The sequence below is a fragment of the Eurypyga helias genome, unplaced genomic scaffold (assembly GCF_000690775.1).
Source record: "Eurypyga helias isolate BGI_N326 unplaced genomic scaffold, ASM69077v1 scaffold9466, whole genome shotgun sequence".
In the NCBI taxonomy this organism is placed as follows: domain Eukaryota; kingdom Metazoa; phylum Chordata; class Aves; order Eurypygiformes; family Eurypygidae; genus Eurypyga; species Eurypyga helias.
This window is the reverse complement of record NW_010258521.1, coordinates 1001-14324: the sequence shown is the minus strand read 5'-3', so window position 1 is coordinate 14324 and position 13324 is coordinate 1001. Positions and strand designations below refer to the sequence as shown.

Genomic DNA, 13324 nt, shown 5'->3' with positions numbered 1-13324 from the left:
GGCTTACTTTTCCCCAGGGAAGTGTTGATGCTTTTTGCTTCCGGCTGAGCAGTGGAGTTCTCCGAATCGGACATCTCTTGTCTCTTTTCATTGTTCTAGGTAGCCAGTGAAGCTGAGAGATGAGTTTGTTCCTGGTTTTGGGAATCTTCAGTCTGGACTCTGCCGTGCCAGTGCCTTGCAAGCAGACAGATGTCACGTGAATTCTGCAGCTACAGAAGAAGTAAGAAATAATTATTCTTACTCTACTTAAAAATGTTGAGGAAAGCCTCCCAAAATCTAGGTCAAGACTTCTGCAGCCATTCTGTGGCTTGTAAATTGCGGATAGAGTGAAGAGGAATATGGTTGTTTGCCTGTAGGGATAAGCGGCTGAAATCCCAACGAAAGGCATCGTGACTGCTATAAAACCTCTGGGAGTTGCTCCCCAGAAGGAAGCAGGTGCAGTTCAGGAATCCCGAAGGAATTGGTGTGGAGAGGCTTGGGGATGGTATCAGAGCACCTAGGTTTAACTGGGGAGAGGAACAGGGTCTGGGCTCTGAGGAGCAAACAGATGCTTGTTGGAAGTGCAGTGTGCGCAGATTGCCATCCCTGCTGGCACTTGGCTGTGTCAGCCTGTTGGGATATGCTCCAGAGGGAACAGCAAGTGCGGCAGTGGACTTTGCCTCTAAAAGGTAATTGGCGCCTTCGGCTTGAATGTAACGACTGGGAGGGGCCTGCCTTTTTGTGCCCGAAGGGAGCTTTTATCCTTCTTGTTCCTGGCTCTGTTGAATCTATCCTGTGCCTGACTGTTAAAGAGCAGGTTGTGCTTTGATTTAACCAAGCGAATCGCTTCAGACAAGAAGTGACCTCGCGTGTGACAGCTGGGAAGAACCGCAGCAGCCTTTCCCAAGGCAGGAAACGGCTGGCACAGTGATGAGGACTCTTTACCGTTTACCCAGCTGAGCTCTGTGCTGAGCCCTGTTGTATCTGATGTGCCAGCTAGGTAGGACCTGCCCAGTCTGCTTTGCTGCCATCCTTTCTGATGTTCCTGCTCCTCTTACAGGTCCTGTGGCGTCAGATGACCTTTTCCACTGTCTTCGAGTCCTGCATACGCAGGTACAGCTGAGAGTAGGCTCCATCCCCTCCCGGAAGAAGGGGCGTTTGGGAAGGTAGGATGCTTTTTCACCGTCGTACGGCAGCGCTCGGGCTCCCTGTGGTGAGCCACGCTGCTGGCTAGCGAAGGCCAGCTCTGGCAGTGTTTGCGCCCGGCTGGACCTGTGCCGGCTTACGGCAGCTGAAGGCGGCCTGTTAGCCAAGGGCACTTGGGCTGACTGGGCTGTCCTGGTGCTACTGGTCTTCTAATTTTGGCTTAAAAGGTCGCAGGAGAAGCTGGGGAGAGGCAAGGATAAGAAGTTGTGCTCCTGCTGCGGAATTGTTTATTTCTGAAGATATACATTCCTCAATACAGCTTGTCAACAACAGTGATTTATAAAGGAATTCTATTCAAGTCTATCCTAGATAATTTTGCTGGCATAATGATGAAATCTTTTTGCCGTTTACCCATCTGACTGCTTTTTGATGTGTACCTTTGATTCTGAAATGCCAGTAAAGTTAGTAATTTTGCATAAGATCGACTAAGCATAGAGAAAACTGACTTATTTTGTTTGGTTTTATTTCAGCGTGAAAACAGCGGGCTGAAATGTGGAGTCTGATGCACCTGGAAATGCTTTTGTGGCCCTTCATGCTCCTCAGAAATACGGCTGGATTCAGGAGTGAGGCAGAGGAGTAGCTGTTTGGTGAAAATGCGTGAATAATCCTCAAAGCTCAGGTGGGAGTGTCACTCTAGAAAGGGAAGTGGCCTTGTGGACACTCCTAGAACTTAGTATGAATATGTAAGTCTACCAAATACATAAAACAAAGTACTAAATCAGGGGTTAAAACATATAGGAAGTCTTGAGTTGCCTTGTCTAAATAAGCATTGACAGCATTAGCGGTGGCAGCTTTTCTACTTGTCTCCAAGGCAATGTGTGTATGAATAAAATGTTGGATTTCTGTTTACAGTGACTGTAGGGTTTTTGTTGAGGTTGTGTGGGCAGGAGCACCATGATCCTGGTGAATGACATCCTGGGGAGGAGTCAGACCAAGCCTTCAGCAGGTCCAGATTTGACTGGAAGTCTGTACCATGTTTCTGCTGCCTTTTTGGGTTTTTTAGCGTGGACCTCTTGGAAGTAAAACCTGCTCACTATTATGTCTACTACTGTATCCTTACTAGGAAGACAAACCAGGGAATTCCACAGTTGGAGATGATGCATGCTGTAGCTCAGGCACCTCATCTTCTACCACACTACACTTGTTTTTGCAGTGAGGTAGAGCTGAACTCACTGGCTTGCCTACCTGCTGTGTTGTTTAACCTTTTCCCCTTTCCCATAGGGTTCTACTATCCCTTGTAGTCTAAATGTCATGTGGAAATGCAGTTCAGCCAGGCCAAGTGCAGGGCCCTGTACATGGGCTGGGACAATCCCAAGCATAGGCTGGGTGGAGAATGGATTGAGAGCAGCCCTGAGGAGAGGGACTTGGGGGTACTGGTGGATGAAAAGCTGGACATGAGCCGGCAGTGTGCGCTGGCAGCCCAGAAAGCCAACCGTATCCTGGGCTGTGTCAGGAGAAGTGGGGCCAGCAGGTCGAGGGAGGGGGGTCTGCCCCTCTGCTCCGCTCTTGTGAGAGAGACCCCACCTGGAGTACTGCGTCCAGCTCTGGGGCCTCCAATATCAGAAGGACACAGACCGGTTGGAGCAAGTCCAGAGGAGGCCACGAAGATGCTCAGAGGGCTGGAGCACCTCTGCTATGGGGACAGGCTGAGGGAATTGGGCTTGTTCAGCCTGGAGAAGAGAAGGCTCTGGGGAGACCTTATTGCAGCCTTCCAGTACCTCTTACTAAAAACTCTTCTTTACTCCTGTCTCTTAACTGGATGAACAGTGGCAGCCAGGAAGAGACATTCAAGTTGTGGCTTTATTCTGAAGCCATGGCCTCCCAGGATGAAAACATCACACCTGCCTTCAAACAACCCTGTCACAGAGCTTGTCACCTATGTTTTATTCCTTAGCAAAACAGCACTGGACTGTCTTACAAAAACATTAAAAGCTTTTAGTTGTACATTTCCAACTGCAGTCTCTCAAAAAGCTGAAGCAGAAGCTTCAGGCTTTACTTACAGAGCAGAGTTTTCACTCTTCTTTAATATGAATTCCTGGGCCATATGCACCAATGAACTTGAGCAGCTGATGGTGACACTGCATTAGGTAACTGTCTCTCTGCTGCAGGGAATTTTCATCACTGAGGTCAAATGGAAATACGGGATTTGGTGCTATGCAAAATGCAAACTTGCCTAAGGAGAGAAAAAACCCCAAGACTTCATAAACTCTTGCCAGGACCTTGAAGGGGAAAAAGTGCTGTGGCAGATTACTTAGTAATACAATCTGCTATGTTGCTGTTTTTTAAATGTTACATGGTGATTCTTGTCTCACTGCCAAGTCTGTGTGTGAACACATATGACTATGCTAGATGAAATGAAATGAAAAAAACCCCTCAACCCTTGTCTTCTCCCCAGGGAGGGAAACTGTCTGTAGTTTAACCTGAACTGGTATCAGAGAAGTGATGCCTCATACAAGCCAGCATAAGGGCCAGAGGCTTGGTGCTGGCCTGTGGCCTAATTGCATAGAGCACTGAGACTCCGAAGGGAAGTTGCCTGAAAGACTTTTATTTGGGCCTTCACCAGTGGAAATCCTGGACTTTGATTCAAAATGCACTACCTACAACTGCAGTCAAGTGATGGAAACGTTTTCAAACTGCCAGAACATGAAAGCAACGTACCCATGACTGAAGAGTGAGTTACGTTATTTACCATGTTTTAAGGTCAGAGATGATTCAAACAACAAGATGGCAATCACCACATCTTCCTCAAGTACTCTCTTCCTTAAACTTAATTTAGTATGAGCCTTAGCCAGTGAAATCCTGAGGGATAAATACAAGCATGTCACCGATAAAAAATACTGCAGCCATGAATGTGCTGTGTAGTGCCCTGTTTCAAGCACTCAGCAAATAGAAAGTTAACACTGGAGCGGGGTTTTTCCATACTTCCGCTGTGTAAGCTTCCCACCAATACCGCACAGTTGTACTTGTTGCCGACTAAGTCCACCTTGTCACGCACAGCTTTCCTGTGCTGTGAAAGCAGTGGGACTTGGTGTAGTGTCTGCTGCTAATAGTTCTTTTGCTGACAGATTACAAAGCTGGGTAATTTAAATTCTGTTTTTGTCTTTCTAGAAAGCTTTAAGAGTGGTAATTGGTTTTTTTATCACTTTTTTCTTTTGCCTGGCAAAGCTCTTTAAACTGTTTTGCTTTGGGTTTTTTTTGCAACATCAGTATATAAAAATGTCATTCAGAAATGGTAAATAAGATTCTTTATGCTTGACATTCACAAAACTTAAGTTTTCTCTAGCTTTTTATTGAACAAGCCCTTGAGCAGGCTAGCACGGTCTCCATCTGAAACGCAGATGTGTTTGCTTCCCTATGAAAAGCAGGACGTACAGATTTTTTAATGCAGACGCTGATAACGCCGATCCATGAACAGAATCTCTTCTCACTCTGCGACTTGCAAGATAGTAGCCCTGAATGAGGTTTTCTGCTTCTGAGCTCAGTTCGACATGAAGATTCTTAGCAAATAAAATGAACTAGAGAGAGGGTAGAGGTTTTAAATATTTAACTGGAAAATAAAGAATTTATCGTTTTCCACCCCTTTTAACATACCAATGGCACAGTACTATAGTTTGAATGATATAGTCTACAAACAGCTTTTATAAAGATAATATTTACGAAGATCCAACAGAATTTATTATGCTGCCCTTTTAAAGAACTGAAGCTAATCCTATCGATTATCCTGTCAGTGCTCCTGGGAATGGAGTGGGGGCAAAGGGTAGGAAGTGAGTATTATGCTACCAGCTTTAAAAATAAGCGATTGGAATGTGCAGGGAGAACCTTCTGATTCTCAAAAGAGTACGATATTCCCAAGTATAATGCATTTCTAACTCATTGGGTAGTTTCTGTTACCTCCTCGTAATCCTGCGTTGTGAACTGCTGTGAGACTTTGTAGAGCATGGCTTCAGGATTAACGGCTCTTTTCAATATGTGATGCACAAGAGGGAAAGGTGGTCGACACGAAGGAAACTCACTGTGTATCAAAAGCCCAAAGCTGTCTAGAAGGTTAGGTGGGATCAGACTTGTGTCCTGGAGAGAAGACCCAGAGAAAGAAAACAATCGCTTAATTTTGGCCTTTCAGCTTGTAGAAACAGCCTTTTTTTCCCAGTCTGAAATGTTCAATATCCATATATACCGAGTCCTGCAAGATTATCTCATGAATCAGTTATAATATATGCAGTAAAATTTTCTTTCAATAGTAGCTGTCAAAAGCTATTCTGAATAAAGTGATACCTGCTTTTGGGAAAGCTTGCTCATCTTAGAAGACAATGGATTTAAAGTCACTGAGTTGAGACTTTTTGGGAAATACTACCAAAACTGATTGTTTCCTGTCTTTATAAGTTGAAATGACCACAAACACAAATGACTGCTGTAGTATAGTTACTGGCATAACAAGGCACGTGCTTTACCATCTGTCCAATTAAAAAGTTATCCTTTTGTATGTTTTTCTTTGGGGCAGAATCCACATCTATAAAAGACCAGAAATTGGTCTGAACTGAAATAGTAACTTGTTGGTCAGCTTCTTCTCCATACTTTTTCCCAGGAATGAATACTGTTGTCGTTCTGCTCTCTAGCACTAGGATAGGATAAAAGATGTCAGTTATGCAATTATCTAGTTTAACTATAAATTCTAGTCCCACGCACACAATCTGAAGCCAGTCACGACTGCCATGATAATTCAGTAAATACATAATACAGACTTTTTTTTCCTCTCCATGAGGCTGGCATTTCCACACCAGCAGCTGGGAGGACTGTGTATGGGTACATCTAAACCCTAGGATTTATGATCTAGCCGCCTTTAGAAGTGTGATGCACACACTTGTGTCGTTGTCTAGTAACTGTTATGCCAACCAAGAGATCCCTGTAGTGTAGTCTGTGTAGCAAGCGTACACTTACAGGACCTTGGCTTTTAGGTCCTTATTTTTAACAAGTCTGTATAAGAAACAACTACTGGATTTCCCCAGCATTTGGCCATGATTATGTATGTTTGTTAGTAGGTGTGAGATTACCAGGCTGCAGAAGCTCAAGTTTATCCTTTTTATATGAAGACAAGTCTCCTATGTAGCAGATACCACCCTTAGCCAGCACAGCACTGCAAGCTTGGATACTTGCACTTCCAGTTCCATGTTTATCTTTGGACACAGAAGGAAAAATGTCACTAGAAGGTGGGTGTCGTATGCCACGAGGCAGAAGACATATGCTGTAATTCAGCAGCCTAGAGGATTAAATAATTCTGTGCCTCTTTATAAAGTCTTAAATTATTGTTAAGTTTTTCAAAACTTAAACTACTTAATCCTGTACTTAATAATATGTATAAATACCATTATAAAGTAAGACTCTGAAACAACCACCACTGAAAAAACCCTTAACATGAAGCCAGTGTCAAAACTAGGTGTTTAAAGTAGCTTTGGGTACAGAGGTAGGGGTCCAAGCTTTCTCACCAACAGCGCTGTATTTCTTAGGGATTTAACGTAGGAGGCAAATTGTGATTTGCACCAGCCTGGGAAATCAACAAAGTCTCATAACTTAACCCCATATTGCTAGGTCCTATGCCTGTACTAGGGGAAGTTTCCCAGTGATTTAAGAAGGGCAGAGGATTAGTAATCCTGGCCATCTGGGAAAAATGAAAAGGCTGGGAACTTGCAAGCTCTGCCTGCCTGGGTTACCGCCTCCCCCCCTTCCCAATCCTTTGTGAGACCACGGGCATTGAATTTCTTTTTCATCTGTACAGCGTTCCTTGGCACATAGAGGTTGCAAACTGCCTGTCTGGTTCCACAGTCAGCAGCTCATAATGATTTTAAGGTGTCAGAGAATGATTTAGCCTACTATTAAAAACTGGGAGGACATGATTAACTATAATTAATAAGTATTAATAAATAGGCTATCATGCCAATATAAATCTGATGTAGGTAATGCCTACTCTGACAGGCTGCTGAGTACGTCTGTAATACAACACTGTGTGCACAGGCAAGGCAGCACAAGTGATAGCGCTGACAAAGATCCACAGTATGCAACTGTTCTAGTATTAACCGGATGGTTTGGTTCTCAAACCACTCCAAGTTCCTACAATTTCTCTTACGAGATCTTAACTCTTAACCTGGGGGGGGGGGGAAATCCCACAGCCCACATTTATTTTCAAATTTGAACTATTTTATACAGCTAAATTTTGAAATGCTTAAAGTATTCCCCCTCCCGCGCCCCCGACAAAAAAATATTAATGGATTTGTTGAAGAACTCAAATGAAAATAAAATTCCTGCTACTTTCACTGATCTTTTTCAAAAATTAAAATGAAGCCCTGTTTTTATTTGGGGAAGGGGAAAGTTTTGGGGTTTTGTTTTTGATTACTGTATATTTAATGCTGAGCATACAGGACTTTTCTGCTATGTATGTGAAACTGTTAACAGTTTATAGTTGTGTGAAGAGGTAAGTACATGAAGTGCTTAAATACGGGAAAACATTTTGTTAAAGGCAGCAACAGCTGGATTTATGACCTCTGTGTAGGTGGCTTTTAATACCTTATCAGTACAGTTTTTATGAAGAGTGATAAAAAAATTAAGTATCTGTTTACACACTGCTTACTAATCAAAAATGCTGGTAGCTGGGAAGTGGTGATGAAAAGGCTTAAAATGACACAAGATTTGAAGAGCAGAGCCCTTTGTTTTTATTATTATCAGCTTCCGGGACAGTCTTCAGTTTTGATTTCAGAAGAATATTTTGTTTGAGTTCTGCTAAACAGTGCTAGTGCTGACATCTTGTGAAGATCATTATGAGTGTTAAGGGTTTTTATTATTATTACCAAAGGTCTGATCAAGATTTATCACTTGAGGTAAATAAAAGTGTCCTAGGGATAAAAATTCAGTATTTTTGCCCAGTCAGAGCCCTATATATTCTTTTAGAATATAGTGTCTTTAGCCTTTCCAGTCAACTATGATCTTTTAAAGATACTGATGGTTTTTATTCTAATTTATGTGAAAAATAGGCAATCTCTTTACCTATCAATCACTAGTGTGTCACTTGTCACAATCAACAGGTCCAGATAATCTGCATTCTCTTTTTCACACGTCTGGACTAGACTCAGCAATATTGCGAGTTTAAGTGTGTTGTAAGTGCCCGGTGGAACAACTTGAGAAGCGAAGATATTGGCAAGGATGGCTGCAAACCTCCAGTACGAACTTGAAGTCAGTGAGAAGAGATACTTAAAGTTGACACCGACAAAAGAAGGATCTAATGAAAACAAAGTACAGGTTAACAAACACTTCATGAGAGCTATGCGGGTATTTTACAACAAATCACCATTCTAGTCCTGATCCAAAGCTTACAAATAACGAGTATGTTTATGTATTAAGCACAAATTCAGAATGTAAACATCTGACACTATTAATTTAATATTTAATAAAGCTCTGAAAAAGTGACAGATGAGCTGCTAAAACTGATGGAATAACAAGAAAGGAATAACAACCTGCAATATCAGGTTCATTTAATGTAGGACCTTCCAATGGAGCAGTTGGGAAGAAGAACTGCAGTAATAAATTGTGTGGTTTCCCAATGCATGGAAAGCGGGCAAAAGAAGATACTCTCAAACAATGGTAAACAGACATTTCAGACTGAGAGGAAAGTCCTAATCGAGACGTCTGGATAACAGGAAACTACCAATTCTCAATGTTTTGTTCTAGGTTTTCCAACTCTTCTAGTCAGTTTTTAATGGAAGTTCCTTACCACTTGGTTTACAGAGCTGGATGCTATTGACTTCCATACATGCTGTAGCTTGTAGGCCATTTTGTACACAAGCTGGAATTCCTATAATCTTGTAGTGGTTTCCTAGTTGCATTTTATTGGCCAGTTCATCTAGAAATTAAAACAAACGTGGGGAGGGGAACCTGCAGATATGTTAGGGCATAAAAACGGTTTTAAAGACATGGTCAGAAAACCTTCACATTCTGAACGGTCACATTTTATGATTCAATTGCAGAAAACAGCAGTTGGATGCCAGGTTCACCGTAATGGACTAGAATAAAATGAAGCATACCGTTTTAATTAATTAGTGCAAGAGGTAGGGAAGGCACACTGCGCGAGAAAAAGCAAATTTCTGATAAAGAACGTGGATGATGCATTTAGTTGTGCACTGAAGAGAACACGGACAGTGGTTTGCAAGTATGCATGCATTCCTACCCTGGAACTTGTGGCGATACCATTATCAGTTACTGTCCTATAAAATGTCAGAGGGGAAACAAACAAACAAACAAAAAAAAGGGGGATCCAAACCAAACAAATTTCAAAAAGACACACAAATGGCTTTGGGAGCCCTTGTATTTCTGTGCTTCTTTAAAAAAACAATCAATCACATTTATAGACATGAGAGTTAGGTCCAACCAGATGTGAATCTCAGCTGTGAGACCCCATCTAACCTCCCTGATCTCTGAAGCCAGTGGAAACCTGATGCGTAACTCGCGGTGTCTCACCCGCAGAGTCTGTTCTGCAACTTCATCATTATCATTATTTTCTATTTAGTTTTCAAGAAATGACCCATACAATGCCCTAGACTTTTGGAATGGCAGGGTTTTCTGTGTAACGGAATGAATGGAAGTACGTTGGCAAGTTGTGATTTCAGCTGGCTATTTACATTCAGAATCATTTTATGTCCAGTGGAAGGTAGCGGTAGTAGGAGCCAAAAATCCCAATGGGATGTGGAAAATGGCTAGATTGAGAAAGGATGTTAAAAAGGCATGAAGTTAGCACAAAACAGCGTATCTAAAGGAAGCAGAGAGGAGGAAAAGAGAAGCTACAGTCAGCGTGCTGTACTGCAGAGCTGGCCAGGGGATTTTATTTAAGTGAGGGTACAGAAGTGAACACCACGGTTTTGCCACGTGCGCTCCTCAATCGCCTGTGTCGCTGGTTAGTCACCTCGTTTTGTGTATTCACCCCCCAACCTTATTAAAGAACTGCACTATAAATTACGACCTTCACTACTTCCTCCGGAGAAATGGGCCTACAAGGAAAATGCAAGGGAGTATGACAGTTCAATTCTAAAACGTTTTTGAGAAAACTCTAAAATTCAGCTTACCTCTCAAGAAAACTGTAAATGTCTGAATCCTAAAATGTGATTTATCACTGGAATATCCTTTCAAAGCACTAAGAACTTTTGCATCAATCAGTTCAATTATTTGCTTATCTTTCAAAATAAATGCAAAGAAAAAGTTAGTTCTCTTGAATAGACACTTGTTTGGGGTTTTCTGTGGTTATTTTTTTAAAATAACTAGTGTATTTGGGGCTTTTCCCACTTAATCATTTCATTTACCTATTGTGTAACAGAAGTAGGCAATTAACAGATGTAAAAATAGAACTAAATAGATCTTACCACCAAGTACTCTAAATTTCATGTCTTCCTGCAGTGGTGAAGAACAGAAACTACACACGAAATCACTCCGCACTGTGGCAGATTCCGTAGCCCCAGGCAGATGCACTCTTATGTACCTAAACCCTAAAAAAATATGTATTAAAAAAGTTACCGAACGTTTTAAATAACAAGGCTTTAGCTTTAAAATTTCCCATTAGGAATAGAAGTGGTTAAAATCCTGGATAGTGAAATTCCAGACTTCTCCCGTGTCTTTTCAGGTGAGACAGGCATAGGTTCATATACTGTGCTTCCACTGCAACCACCTGTACAGTTCTTGATAGGCTGACCAGGAGATGTCAGGGTTTCCCACTGCACATCCCCAGGCAGAACAGGTGGCGGGGCTCTCTCAGACCCAGGGAGCAAGCGACTTCTGCTTCTGCCTTGCGGGGAAACAACCTGAGATACGGATATTTGGATATTCGCTATTGGAGGTACGTGCCCTCCTAAAAACATCATTATGATTTAGTCTGCAGGCTCCAAACTCTGGGATGTCACCTCTCTTTTATAATTCTATGGTCTCTGTTACAAAAAGAAGCAAACAAAACAGCTTCAAAAGTACTTAAGACCTAATCCTGCAGGATACAAGCTCTACAGCAACATTACTCAGAGGAGTAGTTCCACAGAAGTCAGCTACTCATTAAAGCAGACGACTTCTATGCCAGCAGCTTATGCCAGTCACTCAAGCATATTGTGCTGCAGTATTTTTATACAGTTTCCAAGAAAAGTAGTATTCTACTAGTTTAGCTTTTTTCCTTTCAGATTAATATTTTGCTTCAATAAATTAAATAAAAACAAACCCCAACAAAACAAACTTATCCTCTCATGTAAACTATCTTCCTATTAGGAAAACTGATTGCTGGCACAAGCTATGCTCCCAGAGCATTTAATAACGCTGAGCAACCAATGGCCAAGTCCACTGCTGTAAATTTATAAAAATCATGCTGTGCTCGTTACAGAAATGTATGCGTAATACGGGTGCATATGAAAAGGCCTTTTTCATGCTAGGTTTTTAATCTCTGTTAAGTTATCAAACTTAATGCTTTTGAAATAGTCCTGATTATGGTTTTTTACTACCTTCAGCAAATGGGCAGGTTTCCTCCGTACAAAGAAATCTTGCTCCTTGTGTGTATTTTGTTACAGTTCCCATTGCCATCACTATTCCTTCAGACACATAGAATCTTTGAGACGTGTAATTAAAGGGAAACGCTGAAAGGCTCAGAACATAACTTGGTAAAGGTGGCAAGTGTGTTGGTTTTAGCAGTATGCTAATCTGACAAGAGACACAATTACATTGATACCATTAAAATGTTTTCTCAATTTAAAACTGCTTTACTTACAGACACACAATGCAATATATAGCTATTAGAAAAAAAATAATTCAGCAAGGCGTGCAGTATAAGAATAATTAGGTCTTATCTGAACTCAGAATTCTTGCAGTGTGGTCGGGTGAGACTTGCAGGTGTTTAACTACAAGTATTACTACAGCCAAAGGGAAAGTGAAACTGTAAAGTTAATACGAGAACGCTATTTGTTAATACTTCACCACACCTAAAAGATCTCAGATCTAAAGGGAGGAAGACACAGACTCACCTGGGCCTCTGTCTGCAGTTGTTCGATTAATGATAACGTCTTAACAGCTACAAAACATACCTGTGATTGAAAAATATCTTCATTTGAGAAAAGAAAAACCTAGCTACAACGTAGAGGTACTTTTGTCTACTCTTGCCTATAAATACATACTTACTGACTGAAAAATCTGTGCTGCTGGTATGGGATTATGAAGAATGTAGTTTCCCAGAGTTGCATCTAGTTCAGCAATATCAGCAGGGTTTATCGAAATAATGAAACGATAAACAGCATAACTTTGTTTTGAGTCTGCAGGAGCAAGAAGTATCTTAAATAAAAGAGATTTGTGCAACATTACGTATCCATTTAACGGACTATCTGTTGAGTGAGTAATACCATTGTATTTTTTGCAATCACGCATGAATTTCTGAAGGCCGCCACTTCTGTCGAGGTAAACAAGGGCAGTCTCCCTCATTTTCTGTATTTCACAATGCATCTTCTGAGACATATCTTTGCACTCTTTAGCAAAATGGTAGAATAAACTGTGAAGAAATGACATCAGAACTGGCCATGCTGCAATAATATGAAGGTATGTATTAACAGAGCCATACCAAATTAGAATAGTCCCTTTTTCAAACTATGCGATTCTTTAAGGATTTTTAAAATTCAGAGGCAGGTTCTTTCCAATGGCTGAAGCATACTGCTTTCCCAAAGTAAATTCCTGAAGAACGTTCTAGTGTTTTCTCAGTGAATTAGTTCACTGCCCAATTCCCTAACCCATGAAATTGAAGCTTGTTTAATTTAGCCTTTCCTATATATTTTGTAGGTATAATCAGCCTATCAAAAGCAAGACTTGGATATCTCCCTTAACGCGAGAAGTCTGTCATAGCTGTTAAAAGCAGGAAACTGGGCAACGTTTTTTCCCTTTTTTAAACCTGACTTCCCTGCTCTGCTGTTAGCTCCTGCAGCACCCACTGGAGGTGTTGTTCTTGCCAACATTTAATTCCATCCACATACGCAGAAGATTGATCCCGATTCCCATAGACAAAACTTTCACAACTACAAAGTTGGTTTGGAGGCTGGCCATGCCCTTCAGCGCTGTTTTCATTGTGTACGTTTTTTCCCTTTTTTAAACCTGA

The 13324-nt window shown here is 41.5% G+C and overlaps 1 protein-coding gene across 1 annotated transcript; it reads right to left on the bottom strand.

The window, feature by feature from the left end:
• Positions 1-3197: 3197 nt before the first annotated feature.
• MCMDC2 (minichromosome maintenance domain containing 2) lies at positions 3198-12681 on the bottom strand. The gene is made up of 14 exons (XM_010154365.1): positions 12582-12681; positions 12364-12494; positions 12210-12269; positions 11694-11889; positions 10581-10703; positions 10287-10394; positions 8942-9070; positions 8218-8449; positions 6234-6439; positions 5634-5800; positions 5077-5253; positions 4558-4700; positions 3875-3984; positions 3198-3358 (listed from the first exon to the last, which is right to left on the bottom strand). The coding sequence occupies exons 1-14, from the start codon at positions 12679-12681 to the stop codon at positions 3198-3200; spliced, it is 2043 nt and encodes a 680-aa protein (XP_010152667.1).
• Between the last annotated feature and the right edge of the window lie 643 nt (positions 12682-13324).